General features: G+C 37.1%; 2 protein-coding genes across 27 annotated transcripts in view; one reads left to right on the top strand and one right to left on the bottom strand.

The window, feature by feature from the left end:
• MIER1 (MIER1 transcriptional regulator) overlaps positions 1–22984 on the bottom strand; it is a gene marked incomplete at its 5' end in the record, with an annotated part of 57433 nt that extends 34449 nt beyond the window's left edge. For 2 of the 26 annotated variants that reach the window (XR_014299613.1, XM_082686391.1), the window contains 6 exons: positions 1855–2000; positions 7180–7216; positions 7351–7375; positions 18767–18840; positions 21478–21578; positions 22702–22984. Coding sequence is in view for 23 of the 26 variants with exons in the window: in XM_082686391.1 (XP_082542517.1) it covers positions 1855–2000; positions 7180–7216; positions 7351–7375; positions 18767–18840; positions 21478–21578; positions 22702–22984 (666 nt within the window). Of the gene's footprint in view, positions 1–1854; positions 2001–7179; positions 7217–7350; positions 7376–17303; positions 17803–18766; positions 18844–21477; positions 21579–22381; positions 22575–22701 lie in introns of those variants that run through there. The other 24 variants (XM_082686401.1, XM_082686412.1, XM_082686409.1 and 21 more) reach the window with 24 other exon arrangements.
• DNAI4 (dynein axonemal intermediate chain 4) overlaps positions 22967–23049 on the top strand; it is a gene marked incomplete at its 5' end in the record, with an annotated part of 81996 nt that continues 81913 nt past the window's right edge. The window contains 1 exon segment of the mRNA XM_082686390.1: positions 22967–23048. Within this exon segment, the coding sequence (XP_082542516.1) occupies positions 22967–23048 (82 nt within the window).

Genomic DNA, 23049 nt, shown 5'->3' with positions numbered 1-23049 from the left:
TAGTAGGAAGTGTTATACTCTACTTTTGATTCCATTTGAGAGTAACTGCTGAGCAGTTACTGGCACTGGAAGGGCTTAAGGAAAATTATACACATTACAAAATGTTCAAGATGGACTTTGGCAGGGAAAGATTTAGAGACAGAGGTAGGATGGAATCCCCTGCTATCATTCATGTGTAGTATAATTAGAACTTAAACTAAATACAGATGCACATTCATAGGACTTCTAAAAAAAGTTCTAAAAAAAATATAAAAACAACACTAAAAAACAAAAAACAAAACAACAACAACAAAAAAAACCCAAAGTTAAAAACAATAAAGCTCTAATAAAGTTCTAATAAACTTCAAAGTTAATTTTAGGTGCACTCTATCACATGTAAACAAAATCTCCTTGCCCACTCCATCAAGAAAATACTTGCTTAATTTTAAAAACAAAGAATATATAGATCTTTTATGCTTTTGCTTAGGTTATTAACTTTTAACTTAACCTCTGTCACCTAATATCAAGTAAGAATGCAACAAGTTTGTAAGCAACAATCAAGACCCACTGAGGAATACAACAGAGTTTTACATTAGTATGAAAAATATCTTACTTGATGTAAAGTATAAAGCAAAGATCTTGCAGTAATAACTACAGTAAAAACCAAACTCAATTTTGCCAAGGAATCCTCAGTTTCAAATTCAAGTAGCATTTATTATATCCCTACTATGCACTAACGAAGTACATAAGATTTAACAAGTATTTTGTAAGGGTAATTCATTGTTGTCTGCCCCACCCCCGTCCCTCCCATCCTTTTTCTTTCAACTTCTATATTCATCTTCTTCCAGGAAATGCTTCCTTCTTTCCAAACACGTATTTTGACTGAAAGCTCACCTTCTAAACTATATAACATCTGATCCAATTGGAATCACTGCATTTTCTGGCCATAGGTTTGGAATGGGCACATGACCCAAGCCTGGTCATAGTTTGTTTCCAAATCTGTACCAGTGGCAGCTAAAGAAACCTAAGACTATCTAAAGCAGTACATCTTGGGATACCTGGAAACTGAAAGCATATAAAGACAGTTGGTCTGAAAAAGGATGCCACCATGTAGATCGGCAGAAACAGAAAATATCTTCTGATGGCACTTGAGTCCTTAAGGCCTAGATATCCTCCTGCCCTTAATAAAATTACATGAGCCTTAAATTCCTCATTTTGCCTAAGTTAGTTCAAGATGGATTTCTATTTGTCCCCAAATATTCTGATGTAACGGGTAATGATTCCCTATAAAACAAATGTTCCTTGTCATTTCCCTCTGAGAAAAGACTAAAAGCTAAATAAAACATGGCTGACAATATACTGGTATATTAGGGACTGTCAGTACACCTGTTCTGGGTAATCTCTCATTAACTTGTATCGTTAAAGTCTGTTCTACATGGTATTAAGTAAGGGGGCTTTCCTCAAGTTAAACTAAAACATCACAATAAAGTAGCAATGTTTTTTTTATTTTATTTTATTTATTTATTTGAGAGAGAGAGGTTAAGCAGAGGGAGAGGCAAAGGCAGAGGGAGAAGCAGATACCCCATTGAATAGAGAACCTGATGTAGGATCGATCCCAGGATGTGGGGATTATGACCAGAGCCGAAGGCAGATTCAACCAACTGAGCCACCCAAATAGTTATTTCTTTTTAAAAAATGCCTTACATTTCAAACTTTAAATATCACACCTATGACCACAAAAATTTTCAGTATCAATTATATACAATACCACTTTTCACCTAAAACAAACACAGAGAACCAAAATTTCAAGTATTTCCTCTCTCCCCCCAAAAAAACCCATGACTACTACATTCTCTAGCTCTTAGTGTTATTTACCCTTGCAAGATCCTCTATTTCAGAACTGAAGTTTGTTTCTCCTTCCATCATTTCTTCCTCTTCTAATGTTCGTTCATCATCAAAATCATGAACCAGCATGTCAGCTGATGGATCAAATTCATGGTCATCTGATGTTGCTGAACCTCCTGGTAAAGAATATTTTAAAAGTGTGGTAAACCAAATTAAATGTTATTAATAGTAACTTAATGTGTACGCTATATGAAGCTGGATACAAGTCAAATAAAAGTATCAGGGAAAAGCTATGCCCATTGAGTATTATTTGTTTTCTAAAATTCTTGCCCTTACACACATCACCAACACCCCCAAAAATTCTTGTCTCTAAGGGATTACTTTTTACCCCTGTTTCACCTCTTTATATTCACAGTTAAACTTACAACTAGGATGAAGGATGGGAGGAGAGTATAGCTTTTAAAAAAGTATACACAGCTTTTAAAAAGAGTACTGTCATCTAAGCATGAAATTTCAGTTGCAAAGAATAAAGGGTCATATCAAAAATAGAAAGATCATTCATGCGGGAAAAATCACAATTCTTAATCATTTGATATTTAATAAACCCAATGAGCATGAACCCTTATGGCCCATGAGAATACAAAGTCATGTGAAATACAAAGTCATATGAATAAATAGTCTGATGAAAATATAGCTGCACTCAAATATTATTTTATTAGTTCTTCCATGAAAATGTATTTTAACATATAGGTAGCTGTTTTAAACTTATTTTATTTCAGAAAATAATTCTGATACAGAATATAAAAGCAAAATTTATTAAAAACTGCATACAGAACTCTTATAAAAGTCATTAAAAATACTCCAATAGGCACTGATGTGTAAGCTCATCTATTTTTAGCATGTGGCTGGGGAATACTGCTGTACTCAGTAGGGTCAAGCCTGTAATTTTAGACTGCAAGTGTTCGGCACAATCATTCTATAAACTATTCCCACATTTGGCTATTGCCAAACCTGGACTTAAGTTTGCAAAAGCATTTTTTTTTTTTTTACTAATAAAGAAGTTATTTAACATTTAAAAAATCAATTAGCAATTTTTAAAATAAAGTTAATAAAGGTTATATCATTAATTAGAATATATAATACCAATATACTCTTCCTTCAGTCCATTAAGAGAACCAGTAAGTAAAACAGAGTCAAAGGTTGATTTTTTGAAAAACAGACTATTAGGGATAAAGGGTGCCCAAGGCTCAGGGGTCTTGTCATCTTCCTCAATTTTCAGTGTAAAAACCATTTGAGAGCTTATTGTGTGCCTAATACTATGGCTCAAGCACACCATACTCATTATATCTTATTTAATCTTTGCCACATACATTATATACATTAAACATACATACATTATATCTTATTTAATCTTCAAACAATCCTATGAGCAAAAACAAAAACTTGAGGCTCAGACAGTTTAAGCAGCATGTTCAAACCCATAGAGCCAATGGGGTGGCAAGGATGGAATTTAAATCCTGGGTCTGCTAATTCCAATGTCTCTGCTTTTATTATACTTCAAGCTTCCTACAAGCCCCAGCCTCAGAGACAGTAGGTATCTTGCCTCAAAGAATACTTGAAGAGAACTGATTTTTCTTAAGAAGAAGAAGAAGAAGAAAAGAAAAAGAAAAACAAAAAAATTAATTTAAGTAGGCTTTACACCCAGCATGGAGCCCAACATGGAGCCTGAACTCACAACCTGGAGATCAAGATTTAAGCTGAGATCAAGGCCCAGATGCTTAACTAACTGAGCCACCCAGGGGCCTTGAAGAGAACCTATTTTTACTAAGCCAGGCCAGGTGGTGAAACACTCAGAAGTCTTTCTATTCTTTGAAGAGCACAATACTGGTATTAAATATAAAATAACTAAATACATAATTTCTAAATCAGGTACCACCTTATAACACAAATGAGTTAAAAAGAACTATCCAAGTTTTAGAATGACTTAAAAATAAAAATACAGGGGCAATTAGGTGGCTCGGTCATTAAGCATCTGCCTTTGGCCCAGGTCATGATCCCAGGATCCTGGGATCGAGCCCGGCATCAGGCTCCCTGCTCGCTTGTGTTCCCTTTCTCACTGTGTCTCCCTCTGTCAAATAAATAAATAAAAATCTATTAAAAAATAAAAATCTATTTCATATCACATATACTATCAGTTTCTTTGGATTAAGAAAAGCCAGGCATAATTTTAATAGGGCATCTTAGTACCAGCTGAGGGACTGGTACTCACTGAAACAAGAGTTTTGTAAGAGAGCAGTTTGAGAACCCCTAATTTAGTTGCAGTTTTGTCCCAAACATTATCCCCTCTTCTTGAGCTTTTAATGAAAAATACTCCCAGAACTTTTTAGTTCACCCAGCAATCTTCCAGGACGCTTAGTCAATAATCATGTATTCCTACAAGTGATGCTGTATTTTTCTTCTCCTTTATATGGAGAAAGATCCTAAAACCACCTCACACCACCACCCTGAATGTACTATTATCCTAATCATAATACAATTCCCTATGAACGCAAATACTACAAAAATCTAATTATGCTTAATTCCTAACTACTTATGCATTTTCACTAACTAAAAATCAAAACAAAACTCACATGAATACACAGCATCAAGTTATTAGTATTCTATTACTGACCTAAAGTCTCCCATTTTGTTGTCATTTGCAAAGCCTATTATATTTAAAGCTTTACCACCTCACCCTCTCACTACATGAAATAACAAAGGGTAGTAAACCTTTTCCCCTTCTCACTCCCAATTCTTTCTCTGCATATACACCGCACTGTTTCCTACTTTCAATTTCACTTCTTTTCTTGCCTTAACCTGACTTCTTGGTTTTATCTGACTTTTTTTACCTTTTTGAAACCAATTAACCATCCTATTCCTTTCTGTTAATTATTAGACCTATTGTTAGGCTGTCTCCTAGAGGTAAAAATCCCTAAATAAATCATTAGAGGGAGGGAATCTGGTGCTTTGTGTAAATAAATATTTTTATTTAGAGTTAAGGCAAAGGTCAGTTTGTTCATAAAATTACATCTTACTATGAAATTACTAAAAGTTACCTTATATCTTTTCAAAGATTCAAAAAATAAATTGTTTATATCATGTGCACTTATTAAATAATTTTATTTCCTTCCCTTCCCTAAATCTTTACCCCCTCTAATGGTTACTAGTCTTACAGGTAAAACCTTGTATTGTGCCTCCACAGGTTTACACTGGTAAAGTCTACAGACAAACCATTGAGCCTGGGTCATGTGACTATTATTAGTACCATCAATTCCAAAAGTACAGATGTTACAAAGGCCACTGCCTTTTATCAGTGGACCAAAATTTTTTTACACAGAAGCCTCTATTCCTACTCTTTTCCCACCAACTTTTGTTAATTGCCTACAATCAGTATTACTTATAAGAGCAATATATATTCCCTCTGGGCAGAAGCCTGATATTATAAACAATACTTCAAAATCCTTAGTCTGGAAAATAAAAAAAAAAACTAGCATTCAGCAGGTAGTAAAGGCCATCAATGATAGTTGTATTCTTCAAGTTCCACTATTCCAGTTCAGCCTAAGCTGATTCAAATGCAAGGGGAAAATGAGAAAGCTATTTATTAATATCACTTTTGAAGTAATTACTTTTTTTGTGCCTAAATATTAACTGATGAATGTCTCAAAAATCCATAGAAAAATATCTAGGGGGGACTGGGTGGCTCAGTCAGTTAAGTATCTGCCTTCAGCTCAGGTCACGATCACAGGGTCCTGGGACTGAGCCCCAGCATTGGACTCTGCTTAGCAGAGGGCCTTCTTCTCCCTCGTCCTGCCACTCTGCCTACTTATGATCCCTCTTTCTTTCTCTGTCAAATAAATAAAATCTTTAAAAATATATATATCTAAAACTCAGTCTATTTGCAGTATGACAACATTAACAAAAACAACCAGAATCTATTTTTTCCATGAAAAGATATCTGTGTTGAAAGAAAAAAAAATATTGGGAACAATTCCATGTCCTAAAAAAGATACAATAATCTACTATTTATCTGAGGTCAGATTACTTCCAACCTCAACCATCCTGAACATATTTATAAACTAGGAAGTTAAAAAAAAAATCCTTGAGTTTCAGAAATAATATACTTTATTTCCAAGCACATTAGAAAAAGAAGACATCTGCAGTTGAAATAAATATGACAAAACTCACAGTCAATTGAGCACACTAGTCATTCAGAAGGGATCTAGATTATTCTAGTCTAGCTCCTACTTAATTCATTGTACTACACAGAGTACAGTGAGCTGTGTTCATGAAAAGGACCCCAAACCATTAAAAATGGCATATATTAACCATTTTTATAAACATTCTTTCCAAAACTTAAAACACAGGAAGATTGCTTCAATAATCTGGAAAATTCAGTAATATATCATATCTAAATATTTAATATCTATGTTTTCAAATAAAACATTACCATGTCTCAGAGAACTCCCTTTCTGACTCTTATGCTATATTGAGCTGTTCCTTAATTCACGTACTACATTACAGAAGGCAGTCCTTTCTCTTGAAGTCCCTGCACACTGAGGCAAAGACTGGACTCTTTCCTGAGTGCTCTTTAGCTCCAACCAATTGTTGATACACAGGTATGTTATACTCAGTAGTGCCAGAACCTCTAACTGTGAGAAGCCTAAATACTGATTTTATATAAAACATCCTAATTTTTTTTTTTTTAAGATTTTATTTATTTGGCAGACAGACACCACAAGTAGGCAGAGAGGTAGGCAGAAAGAGGGCAGGGAAGCAGGCTCCCCACTGAACAGAGAGCCCGATGCGGAGCTCAATCCCAGGACCCTGAAACCGTGATTTGAGCTGAAGGCAGAGGCTTAACCCACTGAGCCACCCAGGTACCTCAAAACATCCTAATTTTTAAGATCACTGCAACTGGCCACACAAAAAACATTTGTGGCCCAGATATGGTTCAAGTATCACATGTTTGCAACCTCTAAGTTAAGAAAAAGTGAATCTGTACCGTATTTGTAAGAGAACACGATACGCCAACACTATACGGTTTGAATCTAAACATAACCTTAATTCAACTTTAAATATTCATTTTTAAATGTTCTTGTTTTACTTTCTCCCTCATTAAACGCATTAATTTTTTTCTCAAATACTTTTGACTTTCCTCCACAAGTAAGTATTTCTAAGTAGTGACTCCTTTTGAAAAAATACTTCATATATACTTGAAATCAAATAGCAATTAAAACCTGTAAGAAACACACATAGTAATTCATAAAAAAAATGAACCCACAAATAGTCACGAGGTTGAACTCACAGCAGCCTCACCTGTACTTTCATGGGCAGTCAAATATTTCATCCATTTCTTTTTCCCCAGAGAAAAGAAGCATTCAGAAGAAAAGCAAGTCAGATGATAGTCTAACTCTTCTAAGCCTTTTTATAACTCATAGGACAAATGTTAGTCAAATAGAGATTACAGAAAATATAGAAAATACTTACCTGGACTTGAAGACTCAACAGATGGCTGGGGGAGGGGAAGAAAAGAAGAAAAATGATCATCTTTATGTAGTAGATCTTTACAAAATTTACAGAATTATTCAATGACAAGCATGATACCAAAAACCACAGTAAGTTCTAATGTCTGAATTGTCCAAGAAAAATTAAAACCTTCCATATAATCCTTTTTCTGACATTATGTTTATTTAAACGTAGAGAAAAATTTCAAATACTCCTGAATCTAGAAACAAAGATGATAAGGAATTGATTCAGATTTTGAAGGCAAATATGGGTCTCATAACATCTCATAGTTTAAGAGATCTGATTTGAGATCTTGGAACTTTCTAAAATATTTTCTCCAATGAAGACAGAGGAAATTATACACAAGGTTTGCTATGAAACTGGTCTCTGGCTTAAAGTGTGGGAGAAGGGAGGCCAAAACACTTTTAAGACATTATTTTAAGTAAGTTATATTTTAAGAAAGCAAAAGGGAAAAGTAAAATGTTACTGAGCACTAACAGTACACTAGGTTAACTTTACTCACAGACAACATATTTTTAAGTCATTACAGAATTAGTAAGCTTCAAGCTGAAGTCTAGAGAGGTTATCTGACGGAAAAATTACCAACATTTCCAGTTACAACGCTGCTTCTACCGTAGCATTCTACTCCTCATATATTTAACTGTAAGCATTCAGAAAATTTAAAGATAAAATAGGTAAGTAGCAATTTATTTTAGTAGTATCACCACTTGACAATTCATGGCTCTATTTTATCTAAATTTAGTTCATTCACAACTACAAACAAATCATCTACAAACACACTTCCATAAATACCAAAAACTAAATATGCTTCAAGTGACATAATTAAATTAAAACCTTTAAAAAACCTTAAAACCTTTCCTATTCATTCAGAGCTACTTCATGCCCATTAAAAGTCAGAGATGCTAGAAGGCCAAAAGCACTGGCAAAAAGGTAGGGTTATTCTAATACATAGTTTCCAACATTGATGGCTCAACTTAACGGTTTTTCGACTTTACCACAGTGCAAAAGCAATACGTGTTCAGTAGAAACAACTTCAAATTTTGATCTTTTGCTGGGCTAGCAATATGTGGTATGATACTATCTTGTGATGCTGGGCACTGGCAGCAAGCTGCAGCTCCCAGTCAGGCATGTGATTACGAGGGTAAACAACAACCAATACATTTATAACCATTGTGTACCCACACACCTTTCTGTTGTTTGCTTTCAGTCTAGTATTCAATAAATTACATGAGATATTAACATTTTATTATAAAATAGGCTTTGTGTTAGAGGATTCTACCCAACTGTAGGCTAATATAAGTATTCTGAGCATGTATGAGATACGCTAGCCTAAGCTAAGACGTTCATTCAGTATGTTAGGTACATTAAATGAATTTTGACTTAATACTTTTTTAAGATTTTATTTATTTGACAGAGAGATCGATCACAAGCAAGCAGGCAGAGAGGCAGGCAGAGAGAGAAGGGGAAGCAGCCTCCCCGCTGAGCAGAGAACCCAATGTGGGGCTCAATCCCAGAACCATGGGATCATGACCTGAGCTGAAGGCAGAGACTTAACCGAGTCACCCAGGTACCCCCTTAATGATACTTTGAACTTATGACAGGCTTATGAGGACATAACCCCATCACGAGTCGAGGAAGATCAGTATTTTCCCTCTTTCTGCTAGGGGGCAGAGAGCCAAGAAAAACAAAATAAAATGAGGAAAGTGCCTAATTTTTCAAAAGTAGGCATCTTAGACAAATTTCTTATGAGGTATTAGAACTCCATTTTGAAAAGTGTCTTTATTATGCTATTGTACTAAGTATGACATTCTAGATTGTACATGATAACTTAGATTCTTTTGAAGCACACTTTTCCAAGGGTCCTATTTCTTTTTCCTTCTAATGCTTAAAATGATTCTGGACTATAACATCAACTAATTTTAATAGAAGACTAACAGTATTCAGTGTTATATATTTTCAAGTGTCACACCACTGCTTTTACTTAAAAGTTACTTTGCCACAATAGAGTCCAAACAGTGCTACTTTTTAATTCTATTCCTCCAATAGGAAGCTGGAGAGCAGGATGATAGAGTAATGTAACTATAAAAAGGGTTTCTAGGTTGCTTAACATCTTTTGGGCAGAGCTACATATTTCCAGCTCAAAATGGATTTAACCACCACACAAATTATTACAGAGCAAATCAATATTTTCAAGTGTTAATCCACTTTTATGTCATGCAATTTTACTTTATTTCCCAAGTTTAAGAACAATCTCTGCCCAAGGCTACAGCAATAATGATTATCTTCATCTGGTCCCAGGTTTGCCATCCCCAAGTAGCCTCAGAGGACTGTTTTTCCTTTTTAGTAAACTTTCAAAATGATTTACAGGGCAGACACAAGAAAAACCAGCATTTCTTTCAAATTAGGAGTTTAAAAGAAATGGCTCTTTGAACATTTAGGTTTTTGTTTTTTTTTTAAAAGCACTCTAATAATTATTCCACTTAACAGTCTTATAAAAAAGGAGTTCCTGATAGAAATATTATCCTATAGAAGAATAAAAGGCACATTTTCACAGATGTTAGATATTGGCAATAATGAAGATACTGGATGATGAATGGTGTTTATAGTTTGTGAAAGGCCTCAAACAGCACTAAATGCCAGTACCATAATGACTGTTGTTCTATGGGTAAAGTTATCTATCACTTTAATAAGTTCTGAAAAAGATCCCGAATATTCTCCAGTAATTAAGATACCAATGTTTACAGGACCAGTAGCATGTGTAAGCTTAGCTGACATAAAGTGGAACACCCATTATTCAAAGATAGCATTAGTCATTTTACGTCAGAAATACTGGAAAGTTTCAAGAACTGTGTTTGACTGATGTATACCTAGATTAGGATGGGGGAGGGGAAGTGGGATTGTTTGCCTCTAGACATGTATTTTAGTGTTCTATGTGCAAAATAAAATTCCATTATTTCAGTCTGGGGAGCATGAGAGTGATTAGTTTCTTGAAAGTTAATTCTATTCAATTAAATTAAAAATAAAACTTCTAGAAACCTGGCATTTGAAAACAGTTTATACTATAAATATTACCTTTGCCCAGCTAACAGACAATTATTTTTCAAAATAAGAATTTAGTATCATAATACAGGAAATTTGAGTATGAAATGAGAACACTTTTTATTTAGGTATTTAAGAGAAGAGCAGAACCAGCTTACAATGATACAGTACTACATTTTTTCAAATGAATAAGTTACTTGATCATAACTATATACCTGGCAATAACATCTGCTCTGCCTACTTATTTTATAGATTAGCAAACCCAAGGAGAGATAGTGACTTATCAAGCTTCCATGGTAGGTGTTGAAGGTGGAACTGAAATCTAGGACCTGAATGCTTCCATATCTTCCAAGGAAACAAATATATTAAAAATGTTTTCTCTTTACCTCTCTCCTTACTCCCTGTTAATTTCTCTTTCTTTTTAAAATGGTTTTCATCTGTTCAAAGCATATTTAAAATGTGACTGCAAGTTGTCATCTGTCATGTCAAACTATTATTTATGTCTTGTAAGAAACTGGTATCTCTAACAATATTCTCCAGAAAAACCTGAAACATCTATCATTAATGACACAGTAAACTGAAAGGGGGAAGGAGGGGAAAAATAAAACTAAAGCTGTTAAGCAGGTATTCACTTATAACAGTAACTATTTTAGAAAAAGTACAAACTATAAAATTCAAGTAGTAAAGATTTTTTCATTGGAGATTAAAATGTATTTAAAATGCACTCATACTTGGTGCCTGGGTGGCTCAGTATGTTAAGCAACTGCCTTTGGCTCAGGTCATGGTCCTGGAGTCCCAGGATTAAGTTCCACATTGGGCTCCCAGTGCTTTTCCCTCTGACCCACTCCCCTCTCAAACTCTCCCCCACTCTTTCTCAAATAAATGAATAAAATCTTAAAAAAAATAAAAACGGGGCGCCAGGGTGGCTCAGTGTGGGTTGGGCCTCTGCCTTCGGCTCTTTAAAAATAAATAAATAAATCGGGCGCCTGGGTGGCTCAGTGGGTTAAGCCACTGCCTTCGGTTCAGGTCATGATCTCAGGGTCCTGGGATCGAGTCCCGCATCGGGCTCTCTGCTCGGCAGGGAGCCTGCTTCCCTCTCTCTCTCTGCCTGCCTCTCTGCCTACTTGTGATCTCTGTCAGATAAATAAAATCTTAAAAATAAATAAATAAAGATAATAAAAATAAAATGCACTTACACATTATCAGTAGAAAAACGAGTTTGTTTACCCATTCTAGTGATTATTTTGCTAATATAAAATTACCCTACTGATATGCCTAAAAAAGCATACGAAGATATATCTATAAGTCATTACCATAAAGTGGTTTATAGCAAAAGGCTGGAAAAAAATTTTAATGTCTATCATTTAATTAGTTAGAAATGAAATACAAGTCTTCCAAATAGTTAAACACATTAATCCACTAAAAAGAATGAGACAAAAATCTGTGGCGAATGAGAAAAAGATATAAATAAAAACCATATATACATATTTACTTATGCATATATTAGAAATGAAAAAAAAAGTATAGAAGAAGGGTAAACTGGACTGGAATACACATGAAAACTTTTTTCTCCAAAAGTATATACAAGAATCTATTAATAGTAATTACCTCTAGGAAACAGGTAGGGGAGAGAAGGGTTTTGTTTTGTTTTTGTTGTTGTTGTTGTTTCATTGTATACCTTTCTACACTGTTGGAATTTTCTAGCCACTTGTTAGCATTACCATTTTGTTTTTTAAAGAAAGTCAGTGGAGATTATCCTGTGGAATTATTGGCTATTATTAGCTATTTTTATTTTCTTCCTCTACTTGCGATTTTTAAGAAAACTTAATACTTGCCACTTTTTTTTTTTAAAACAAGTATGTAATTTAGAAAAATAACCTAGTTTTCTTTTAGGTGCAAACATAAATATCTGAGATGGAAAACATAACACTAGACAGTCACACAAAGTATGAGTAGGCTAAATCAAATTTAAAAATGAAATTGTTAACTTCTGTACCTTCACCCATATATATGACTTAGCTGTTCAAGTTGCTAATAGCTGTAACAAATTCAATGCCTCAGATTTGTCCAAATGTTTCTCTTCTGTATTTTTCTAGAACACAGTAATCTAGAATATTACCATTATTAAAAAAAATAAAGTAGTAAAAGCATGAAGTAATCATTAGATTCCTATAGCCCAGGTAATCAAAAGCTATTTTCAATGAAAATAACTGTCTGAACTAATTTCTCCCCTCAAACCAATTCCATCACCATTTCTTTGTTATCATCATTTACTTAGTAATTTAGACACTAAATCAGAGATTCTCACAGTTACGGGGATAGAAACCAGAAAGGAGTTAGAGGCCCTTCTCCAGGTGGAGAAGACTGGGGAACCGTGCTCACCATTTCTCTTCCTCCATATAAAACTAAGTCACTTATTTCAAACCCTGAGGAATTCTGGGCCATAAAAAAGATTAAGAAAATCTTGGTGGTAAAACTAGCAAACTAACTACAGTAATAATAATTCATAGGATGAATTGCTATTATTAAACACTAGGAATTCTGAAGTCTAGGCCCCACTCTTAATTGTACCACAGCCTAAATGTACAACCTAGGACAAACTGCATTAACTCTGCTCAGTTTCATTTTCCCTAAGATAGAAAGAATTAGACTCCTTCTAGTTCAATTTCCTCTGAGATCTAAGTTCTTTACTTTTAATATGATTTCCTCAAAAGACATATTACTACTAAGGAATACTTAGCTAAAGGGATGGGATATGTTTAATAGCCTCTTCTCATTTTTTTTTTTTTTTTTTCATCTAGGACTTTTGGAAAAAAATGATCTCTATTTGCAAAAAGCTTTCTGGAGGGTGCTACTTTATGAATTTCCTATCTACACAAACATAATTTTAAGTCATTCTTAAAAGCCATAGAATAAGTCAAAGAGAATGGGTCCCCAGTGATGACCAGTACTTTTAACAGTTTAATCACTGCAATGAATTTTGAAAAGATTTGTGAATCTTTTGAAATATACAGGGACTCAAGCAAGAAATTTCTATATATGTGATTACTTTTCTGCTTTTACTATTAAGCTTCTTGCTTCAATGGCAGTGTTTTCTTTTTTGTTTTTTGTTTTTTTGGGGGGGGCAGTGTTTTATTTCTGATTTGAGAAACTGATTAGTCTTCTATACAAAAAGTCTCTAAAAGTAACCCACTTCTGTATCTCCTCCAGCTAACCTTTCCTACCTTACCAAGCACTTTATCACTCCTTCTGAATTAACTTTATTAGATTCTCATACATTGGTGTTCTTGATTACTCTGGATAAATCCTAATACACTGAAGTATAAATATTAAAAAAATTCACTACCACTACAGAGAATTATTTAAGGCCTAAATTCATTGCAGAGAAACAAGTTTTGCTTACAACTGAAATTAACACTATCAAGAAGAGCGGTCAAGATGATCCTATTTCCTTAAAAAATTAAATTCAAATACACTAAAAACCACTAAGCAATCTGTTTTCAAGAAAAATAAACAAATGGATGTAATAGTGAATAAACAAATTATGTACATCATTTCTGAAAAATTTTAAATACTTAAAATACAGAAAAGAAGTTCATTAAATTTTTTTTCTCTTTATGTAACAATACAGCAGAGATGAAAAGATAGGTCTTGCACTATGCTGTGGCTTTTTTTTTTCCCCCTGGAAAAGAAAAGTCCCTTCTGTGTTTACAAACTCTGAAATAACAGACAAATTGTTCATTCCCAAAGGTCCCTACACCACATTCCTTACAAAACCCAAAGGATCAACGATTTCTTCCTCTTACGCTTTCTTTCTTATTGCCGCTGTAAAACTGCAACTACCCTGTAATTTAAGTGTGACTAGGAGAACCTCCTTTTAGAAGGTTGATAAATAATTCTAAGGGATAAGTAATGAGAAATAGTACCAAAAACTATTAAGAAAGGGAGTATGTACCATTTCTTTTAGGCACATTAAATATGTTTTAAATGTTATCACAATTTGAGGAACCATTAAATATATACTTCCTACTGCCTAAGATGATCAGATCAAATGTGAAAAAGTAGTATATTTTATTTACATCTAAATCAATTTGTATTCAGGAATTAAACATTTCTTGGGAAAAACAAGGTCAGGGTCATTCTCCTATGGAAAAAATAACAACAATAAAAAAAACCCCAGAAACATAATATCTACATTTTTCTCCAGAGACATATTTCCTCAATAACCTGTTTTCCCCTAAGATTTAACAAATAAATGTATATTGTTGCTTTGCATTTTCTGTCATTTCACCAGTTAGCTTCAATGTTCAAGTCTACTTAACCAGAAGTACAAGAGACATGATTTATTTTACCACATACCTTATATTGGCATCATAAAGAACAAATCTCCTGAGAGCTCACACAATAGAACTCTATACACCAAGCATTTCCCCACCTAATTTTTTAAAATGACTAGTCTCTAAAATCATCCTAATTACTAAAATATTGAGATCAGAAAAATACAAATTAATTTTACTTTTCACTTGCTTTAGATTTTTTTGTGGGACATAGATGAAGAAGGATCCCCCGTTCTTCCTCCAAATTCACTAAAAATAAAACCACTGGAGTTATAAAGGACAATTTTTTTTTCTTTAAGATTTTAGGTTACTAAATAAATGCACTGAAAACAAAGCTCAGGTTTTCTCTTCTTTTTTTTTTTTCTTTTAAAGGTCTTCTCTTCTCGAAATTGAACTATCCATGCGTTCCGACTGAACATGAGCGTTCCATTCTCCAAGTTTAGTTTAGAGAACTAAAACATATCCTTGAAAACATTAGTAAATAAATAATTACTGGCTAAAAATATTGTTTTTCCTCTCATATTAATGCAATCATCTTTAACTTCTAAAACAAGAAAAATATTAATATACTACTACTTACATATTAAGTATTCTGTGTGCGAACAGTTAAATTTATGGGTAAAGTTTCTTTAAAAACCTAATCTTACTGTATTTGCAAACTAAGTTATTTTCCTTCTCTAATAGGTTGTCTTAAAATATGACTACAGAACTTAAAGCTCAAACCATTGTGAGCAGCCACCAGGGAAGAAACCTTATCACCTATCACACTGTTGCTTATTTAATAGGCATTCACTGAAAAGGAAATCCACTGAAAACTATTTGACAAAATGTAGATAAATTCAGCCACATATGACCCCCTTCCCTCTCTTACATATGAAAAAAAGAAACACTTAAAATCTTACCAGGACTAAAATTGTTTCAGCCCAGTTGAATGAATCCATTCACATTTAAGTGAAATACAAAGTACTATGTTTTCTCCAATCTATATGCCTTGAAATACAATTCTTTAACCACAAAGAACAAAAGAAATGGAAATAAACCTAAGATCTAAATTTAGTTTTAAATCAAAAGTATTAAAATGTTTTAAAAAGATTACTGGCAGCAAAGAGTCCTGCTATAGTGAAATTTGTTCCTTTAGTAGCAAATACTCCACTACATTAATATAAAGTCAGTTTCCATAGGGAAAGCAGAAGGAGCACCCCTAAAAGCATCTGCACAAGACAGCTAACTTTAAGGACCTTCTACTCAACAGGTACATAAGAAGCGTCAAAAATTAATATTTTTCCATAATCTACACGGTTTCCTATCCCAAGGCTTAAGAAGGAGATAATATGGTATTACCAACTAACTCACCACTGACTTCATTTAGCAAATAAGGAACACAAAAATTGAGGGCTGGATGGTTAAAAAACAAAAACCTATTCCTGAATCTGTTTTGGGGTGTCTCCGAGACCATGAAAATGGTAATTCATACAAGGAAATGCCTTAACATTTAGTAAGGCTCTGACTCAAAAAGACTTAAAAGCCCAAATACTATCACTTCTTAAACTCCAGGGGGTGAAGAATAACGGAATTCTTCTGACGGTAAGCGGGGAAAAAGTATTAGAAAAAAATCAAATATGTGGTTTAAATCAGAAAAAAAATTTAAATCTCCAGTGACACAACACTAAGTTCGAAACAATCATTAAGAGTGGTTGTTCGCCACGATTTGAAGACCAAAGACGTAAAACAATTACCACCGAGAAAAGGGGGCTTTGGTGACCCGTTTACTGGAAAAAGAGAAAAAGAAATCTTCTACAAGGGGAAAAAAATTAGAAGAGAAAAACAATAATAGATAGTCTTAATATGAAGGGGGGGTGGAGAGAAATGCCTGGAAAGTGAAGAAAGACAAAGGTAGAAAGTAACTCTTCTGAAATGTGAAGAAAGAATGTTCTACCCTGAGGAGGAATGAGCTGTTCGGAGATATAGGGGGACTCCCCCAACCTAAAGACCGGCCTGAGAAAGGCCATGTTTATTTCTCCACGCAAATCTTAGCACCATCGGGAAAACGAGAGTTAAAGGCCGTTCTGCCTTACGTTTTCCCCATTTAACAGACTGGATGTCAGGAGCAAACGGGTGGGGGTTACGCGGAAGGGCGCAACAGCATCTCGGCGAGGGAGGGAAGAAACTTCGCAAGAAGAGGAAGCAGCAGCTCCTCTCTTGGCCCCTAACACCGGCCGGCGAAGTTGCGCCACCGACGTCCCTGCCCCGCGGGCGCCCACTCCCCTTCACCTCTCTCCGCACGCACTACTACGCAGCACTCGACCCTTCAAACTGCTCCCGAAGTCCAACTACGCCTCCGCTTCCTCTTATCCCCGGACCCATCCCAACTAAGTTCCAGGGAAAGCTCCCGCCCAGAGCGCGGCCTGTTCCGGACAACAGGTGGGCAGTGGCGCCAGCAGGGCTGGGCCTCTCCTAGCCAGGCCCACTCCACTCCTCCCCGGCCAGGGCCCAGGGGCGCCCGGCTCCGGGACGGGGAGGGGGAGCTCGCTCCCTTACCTCCGCCATATTTGCCGTACTGACGGGTCACATCTCCGCGGCGGCCGCAGCTGGGTCACGGCCAGAACCCGGATGTGAGACTCGGCAACGGGACTCCAGCCGCCGCCGCAGCCGCCGCCGTCTCTGCTGCTCCCGCCGCCGCTGTCTCGGCGGGAACGCGCAGGAGCCGCCCGAACGCGCCCACCACACCCCACTCCGCCCCCTCGCGGCGCCCCGGCAGAGCTGGACTGGAGGGAAAAGGCCGGGGCGCGCGCGCGCGGAAGGAGGGGCGCGCGCGCGCGGTCCCGCCGCAGCCTTCCCCGGGAGGAGCGCGGAGGGGGCGGAGTCAAGGTGGGTGTAGTGGGTGGGGGGAGGTGGGCATCTCAGGACGCGGCGCCTCCCCTGCGCTAGCGGATCCAGGACTCCAAGCTGGAGAGGGCCCTAAGGGGACCAGAGAGGTCAAGGAAAAGTGCCAAAAAAGCTGCGTCCAGCACTCACATTGCAGGGAAAAGATACGTTATATTTTACATGTAGGCCTTTTCGAAGTGCATTTGCTGGAAAACGGATGTTGCTGTGATGCAACAACGGCAACAACGCAAAGTAGCGCGCTTTAAAAGCGGCCGTCTCTTGACAAGTATCTCTCTTGGTTGATTCCCGACAGGAAATGTAAAATCCCACATCCCCAAATATTACAGGTCAGAGCAGAGATTAAGAAAAGGGGCTGTGGATAGGTACTCTGCCATCCTCACATCTCATTTGCTTTTCCCCACACATACTTCCTGAGATGCCAGGAGCAACATAATTGTGCAACATTTGAATTTTGCACAACTAGAGAAAATTTCAAAATGTGAGTACGAAAAAGCTGCTCTTTGATGGATCTCTGAATTGACTGCATAGAGGGAAAAGCTGTTTATGTGCAATGCCTGAAATGGCAGTAACTTGAAGATTTTAAAATATTGGCCTAGAACTGCCAATTGGCCTTGATGCCAATTCTAATGAATGCACGGCCAATGGCTACAAATAACAAACATGTTTCCTTTCCATTACTAAGGCAGAAACTGGCTAATGCAAAGGTGGTATTAAAACATGCACTAACATATTCTACTAAACCAGGAGTTTAAAAAGCTTAATTTCAAAAAGACCGTTTTACCCCAAATGTTCAAGGGTTCTTAATGCAATTTAAAAAATGATCAACAAATCAACCAGTCAAATATAAAGTCATTCCTTCCAAATAATGCGATGCCAGCACTACAATATACTGCATAAATGTGCACATATACAATTTTTCTTTAATACTTAACTTATAATGCAGTATGGGCTGTTTTCTTAAATTATTTGTATTCCCTTAAAATTAAAGACTATTAAACAGTTTCTTTTTCCAAAGATTCAAAATTAACTTGAAATTCTTATGTCCAATAATTTGTGCATGAATAATTTGTGCATTTATAGGCATATGAAGTAGCTGCTAAGTGAAAGGACATTACCTGGTAATTTGACAGGAAAAGAGTCCACAGACAGTCTGTAAACCAATTAAACATAAACATCTGATGCACATTTTCTACTGAAAGAAAAGCAAGGGAAAGAAGAGAAAGGAAAACTTTAAGGTTCCCAAATCTACAAACAATTTTTTACCATTAACTGTACTGTACAGTATTTTCATTTTATTTTTTTAGAATACTTATACTATAAAAGTGTTTTTCAGGATTCCTTGGGGGATTAAATACTTTGGCATAGGGGCACAGAGTTACCCTACTGAATTACCTTAGTCCTTCAGACTCAAAATAAAAATCATTTTCTGAAAAGTCAGTTTGTGTTTATATAGTTTTGCCTTTGAGGTGCTTGATGGAAACAGCTGAAGGCAAATAACAATTAATGTGTATAGATCTGGGGTGGGTAAAGACAGAATAAGGAGCCTGGAGGTAGAAACTCAGGCTTTATAATACCATGGGGATAAAGGAGGATTGCCCATTTAACTACCAAAGCTAATATATGAAATTTAGCTAGTTCACAAAAAGAAAATCGGAAAGTGTTGCCAAAGCACAAAGTACAGGACTAACTCACTTGCTTAAACCCATTTACTCTTTGATTTTGATTAAAAAGCCAAGGACCATGGTCCTTATGGTACTGAATGAATTCTGAAATTGTCAGGAAAATCAAATCTGGCACCTATTTGACTGTGTATCCCTCTTGCTGACAAATGGCTTTTAAGTTTATTAGAATTATGTATCATTTTACTAATTTTAAGTGGAATTATCATTTGGGGAAAATATTCCCTCTACATTTTTTTCTTCCCTTTGCTAATAAATGTGAGTTCAGTGTTAAGTTCAGATATTCTAAAAATAAAGAGAAACAGCTCCATTCAGTATGGTTTTATTCCCATTTTATTCTCATGATATACTGTCTTTCAAAATTTTAGAAGCCACCTTAAGGAAAGCAGCCTTTCTCAAAATCTCTTGCTTATCTCCTCAGTATCAAATATGTAAAAATTAACTATTCATTAGCCACAGAATCTTAGTGTTAGATGGGACCTTAGAGGTCTTTTAGTCAATTTCTACCTGGTCTAGGTAGGAATCCCTCACATGTCCCCACTACCAGGGTTTTCTGCCATTGCTAAAACACTCCAATGACTTACTGTCTGATGAAGAGGCTGCTCTTTCAGAAAAAAAACTGTTATGTTTGGAACATTCTCCTTTTTATTAAACCAGAATCTATCTCCTTGTTACCTCCATCCATTTCCCTGAGTTTTTCAGCATTTTGGATTAATTCAACAAATTTCTTCTTTGTATTTATGTGCAAACAATCATTATTTATACTTGGGTTAACAAAATATAAATCTTTAATGCCTACTGATACTAGAAGACTTAAAAACAAGACATGACAGAGTTAAAGGTATGAGAAAATTCACCAATACCTACCAGCTGTTTAAAATAATTAGATTATTATGTGATCTCCCAAATGGTATTCTGTTAGAACTGTGTATTTAAAGTTAAACTTAAAAGTGTGGTTAATTCCAATCCTATGTGAGGTTTGTGGCTAATGTCCCAAAACAAAACAAACAACAAAAAAAATCACTATACAAAGCCTGAATAAATGCCTCTTGAGCTCCCATTCCCCACCTAAATGCTTCCTTATTTTCAGGCAAACTAACATTAACTTTCACCACATTTAAGCTTCTCAAAACTGCTGTTGTATTGGGAAGTTATTTTTAAGCAATTTACTAAATCATTAAAGTTATTAAACATTTTTACAGAGGATATAATACACACACACACACACACACACACACACCCTTCAGTTACTATTTTGCTTTTAACAAAAGCATTTTAAGGTCACAATTTTACTTCAACCAGTACTTAAACTAACCGATAAATTAAAAAGTCTCATAATTTACATATACCTAAGAAATAAAACCTTTTATTCAGTACCAATACCTGACTCAAATATAAATACTATATACCTATACTACATAAACAAAATGTTATGCAACTCAGGAACCTCTCAGAATGCTCCAAGAAAATATTTCTAACAATTTAGACTCTAGACCTGTTTGAAGGAAACAGATTAATGCATTTAAAACCCTAAAAACAAATTCTCTATTTAACCATTTTCAGAGTTCATGAGTCCCTTTTGACTATTTGGTAAACTATTTACTAAAATTTTTATTTGAAAGTGTCAACCTAAACATGATATGCAAGTAAAAACTGATAAATATCTAATTTGGTTGAAAATACCTAAATACCAAAATACCTAAAAAGGACGTTTCTGATAAATTGAGTTTACCTTTACTTTAGTAGGCAGAATGCAGGTTACAAAGCAGTAATGCATTACATTCAGAAGCCCCACATCTATGCAAGAATCAGCATCATCTTTTTGTTAGTTGGTTTTTATTATTAATGCCACCCCAAAACACTTACATAGCCTTTTGGTACTTCAAAAAACAGTTTGGATTTTTTTCATAATTTTTACATAAAGAGTTTTATCCAGTGGCCCCATTTTATCGGATTATAACAAACTGTTATTTTTAAAGTCCTAAGACTGTTGACATGTTATTTTTATCTCACCCAAACTCTGAACATTATTGGCCCATCATCAGTTCTCAAACACTGGAATATACAGCAAGAGTAATGTAATATTTGTATTACTTGAGGGAGTTTGGATTTTCCCTCCCTTAATCTCCAAGTGTGCCCCTGCCTACCAGCATCACATCCGTCTTGTCTGCACTGAACCTCAACCAGTTGGTTCTTAACCACGTCCGAAACTCAGCCAGGCACTGGGAGAATCGAGCCACCACACCATCTGGATCAAAGGAAAGAGAGCCTCAGTAGTAACGAGACCAGAGATGATGATACCACCACAAGCTCACCATGTCTCTAATTCTCAGCCTGTCTCTAGTTTTTAAAAAAGTGACCAGGAATTAGGACAAGGATCCCATGACAATTTTAGAAAAACATTAATGAGTCTTGAGACATGCAATTTGTAACCGATGGTAAAGGAATAAAAACGACCCAATAAATAGGTCGCCTCCTTCCGTCCAAGATTGAAGAAGGTTCAGTCAACTCCACGTCATCTGGGCTAAACGGCCTCAGTAGACGGCCAGTCTTCTAACTGCATAAGCTTTTCTGCAAAATTAAGAGTTTTAGCGTTGGAGGAAGCTTTGGGGACAACAGGGACGCGGAGAAAGGCAGTGACTCGCCCAAGGTCACACAGCAAACGGGGACCAGAGATGGGATCCAAGCCAGAGATCTTTCCACGAAAAGCTGCAAAAACAAGGCCATTTCGGGGGGGGGGGGGGTGCGGAGGCATGTGCCCCCAGGGATCTTCCCACGGACAGGAAGGACCTCGTTCCTTCATATTAATGCCCTCTTCCAGTCTCTCTTCCCTCCCTCAGTCTCTCCGAATGGGGTCGGCTCGCCCAGGACCTCGCTCACCACCTGGACTGCGGTGCGAGCAGGAACCTCCCCAAAGGCTGGGACCGAACCCAGAGCTAAAGTGGAAAAGAGGCGGAGCCACAGGGGGATGGTCAGTTTAGCCCCACCCCGCCCGGATTCGGGGACCGACAGGAGAAAGGGGCGGGAGCGAACTGGGCGAGACGAACTCACACCGCAGCGGATTCCCGGCGCGCCGCGTAAGCCGGGGAAGATCCGCGCCGCCGCCACCGCCAAAGCAAAAGACCGAGCTGGGACGGGGGGGACGCCGTGCAGGGCGGCTGCGCATGCGCCTTGGGGGGCCGGCGCTCTCCGGGAGGGGAAGCCAGCCGGGCGCGTTCTCTTGCAGCCCCTCCCCGGAAGTTAAGGGTCTTCCGGGCGGTACTCTGCCATGGGGGAGGGGAAGGAGAGAAAGGGGACCCGGGACACTTTAGGAGCCCCTCATCCCAATCAGGACCAGGAGAGGAGGGATGGCTTATGGAGGCTGCACTTACAGCCGCTGCCGCTGCTGCCGCCGCCACCTTCACTGCTGCCGCCACCGCCTGAAGAAGCCCCATCCATCCGCCTGCAGCCGGGGAGACTCAGAACCTGGGAGGGGCCTGGGGCCCGGGCCGCCCGCCTCCTTTTTCTAGTCGTCGTCCGGAGCTTCCTCTTGCTCCACCAACCCTCTGCCCTCCCCTCCGCCTCCGCCCTCCTCCTCGGTCTCCAGCCGCCAGCCAACCGCGCGGCCGCTTGTTGAGCCGGGGCTCCTCTGTCTCCATGACGCCCGGCAAACATTCCCGAGCCTCAGCCGGAACCGCTAACGCCGGGGGCTGGGGTACCGGTACTCCAGAAGCAGCTAG

The sequence above is a fragment of the Mustela nivalis genome, assembly GCF_964662115.1.
Source record: "Mustela nivalis genome assembly, chromosome: 10".
Lineage (NCBI taxonomy): Eukaryota > Metazoa > Chordata > Mammalia > Carnivora > Mustelidae > Mustela > Mustela nivalis.
Note: the sequence above shows the minus strand (reverse complement) of the source record. Positions and strands in the feature narration are given on the sequence as shown.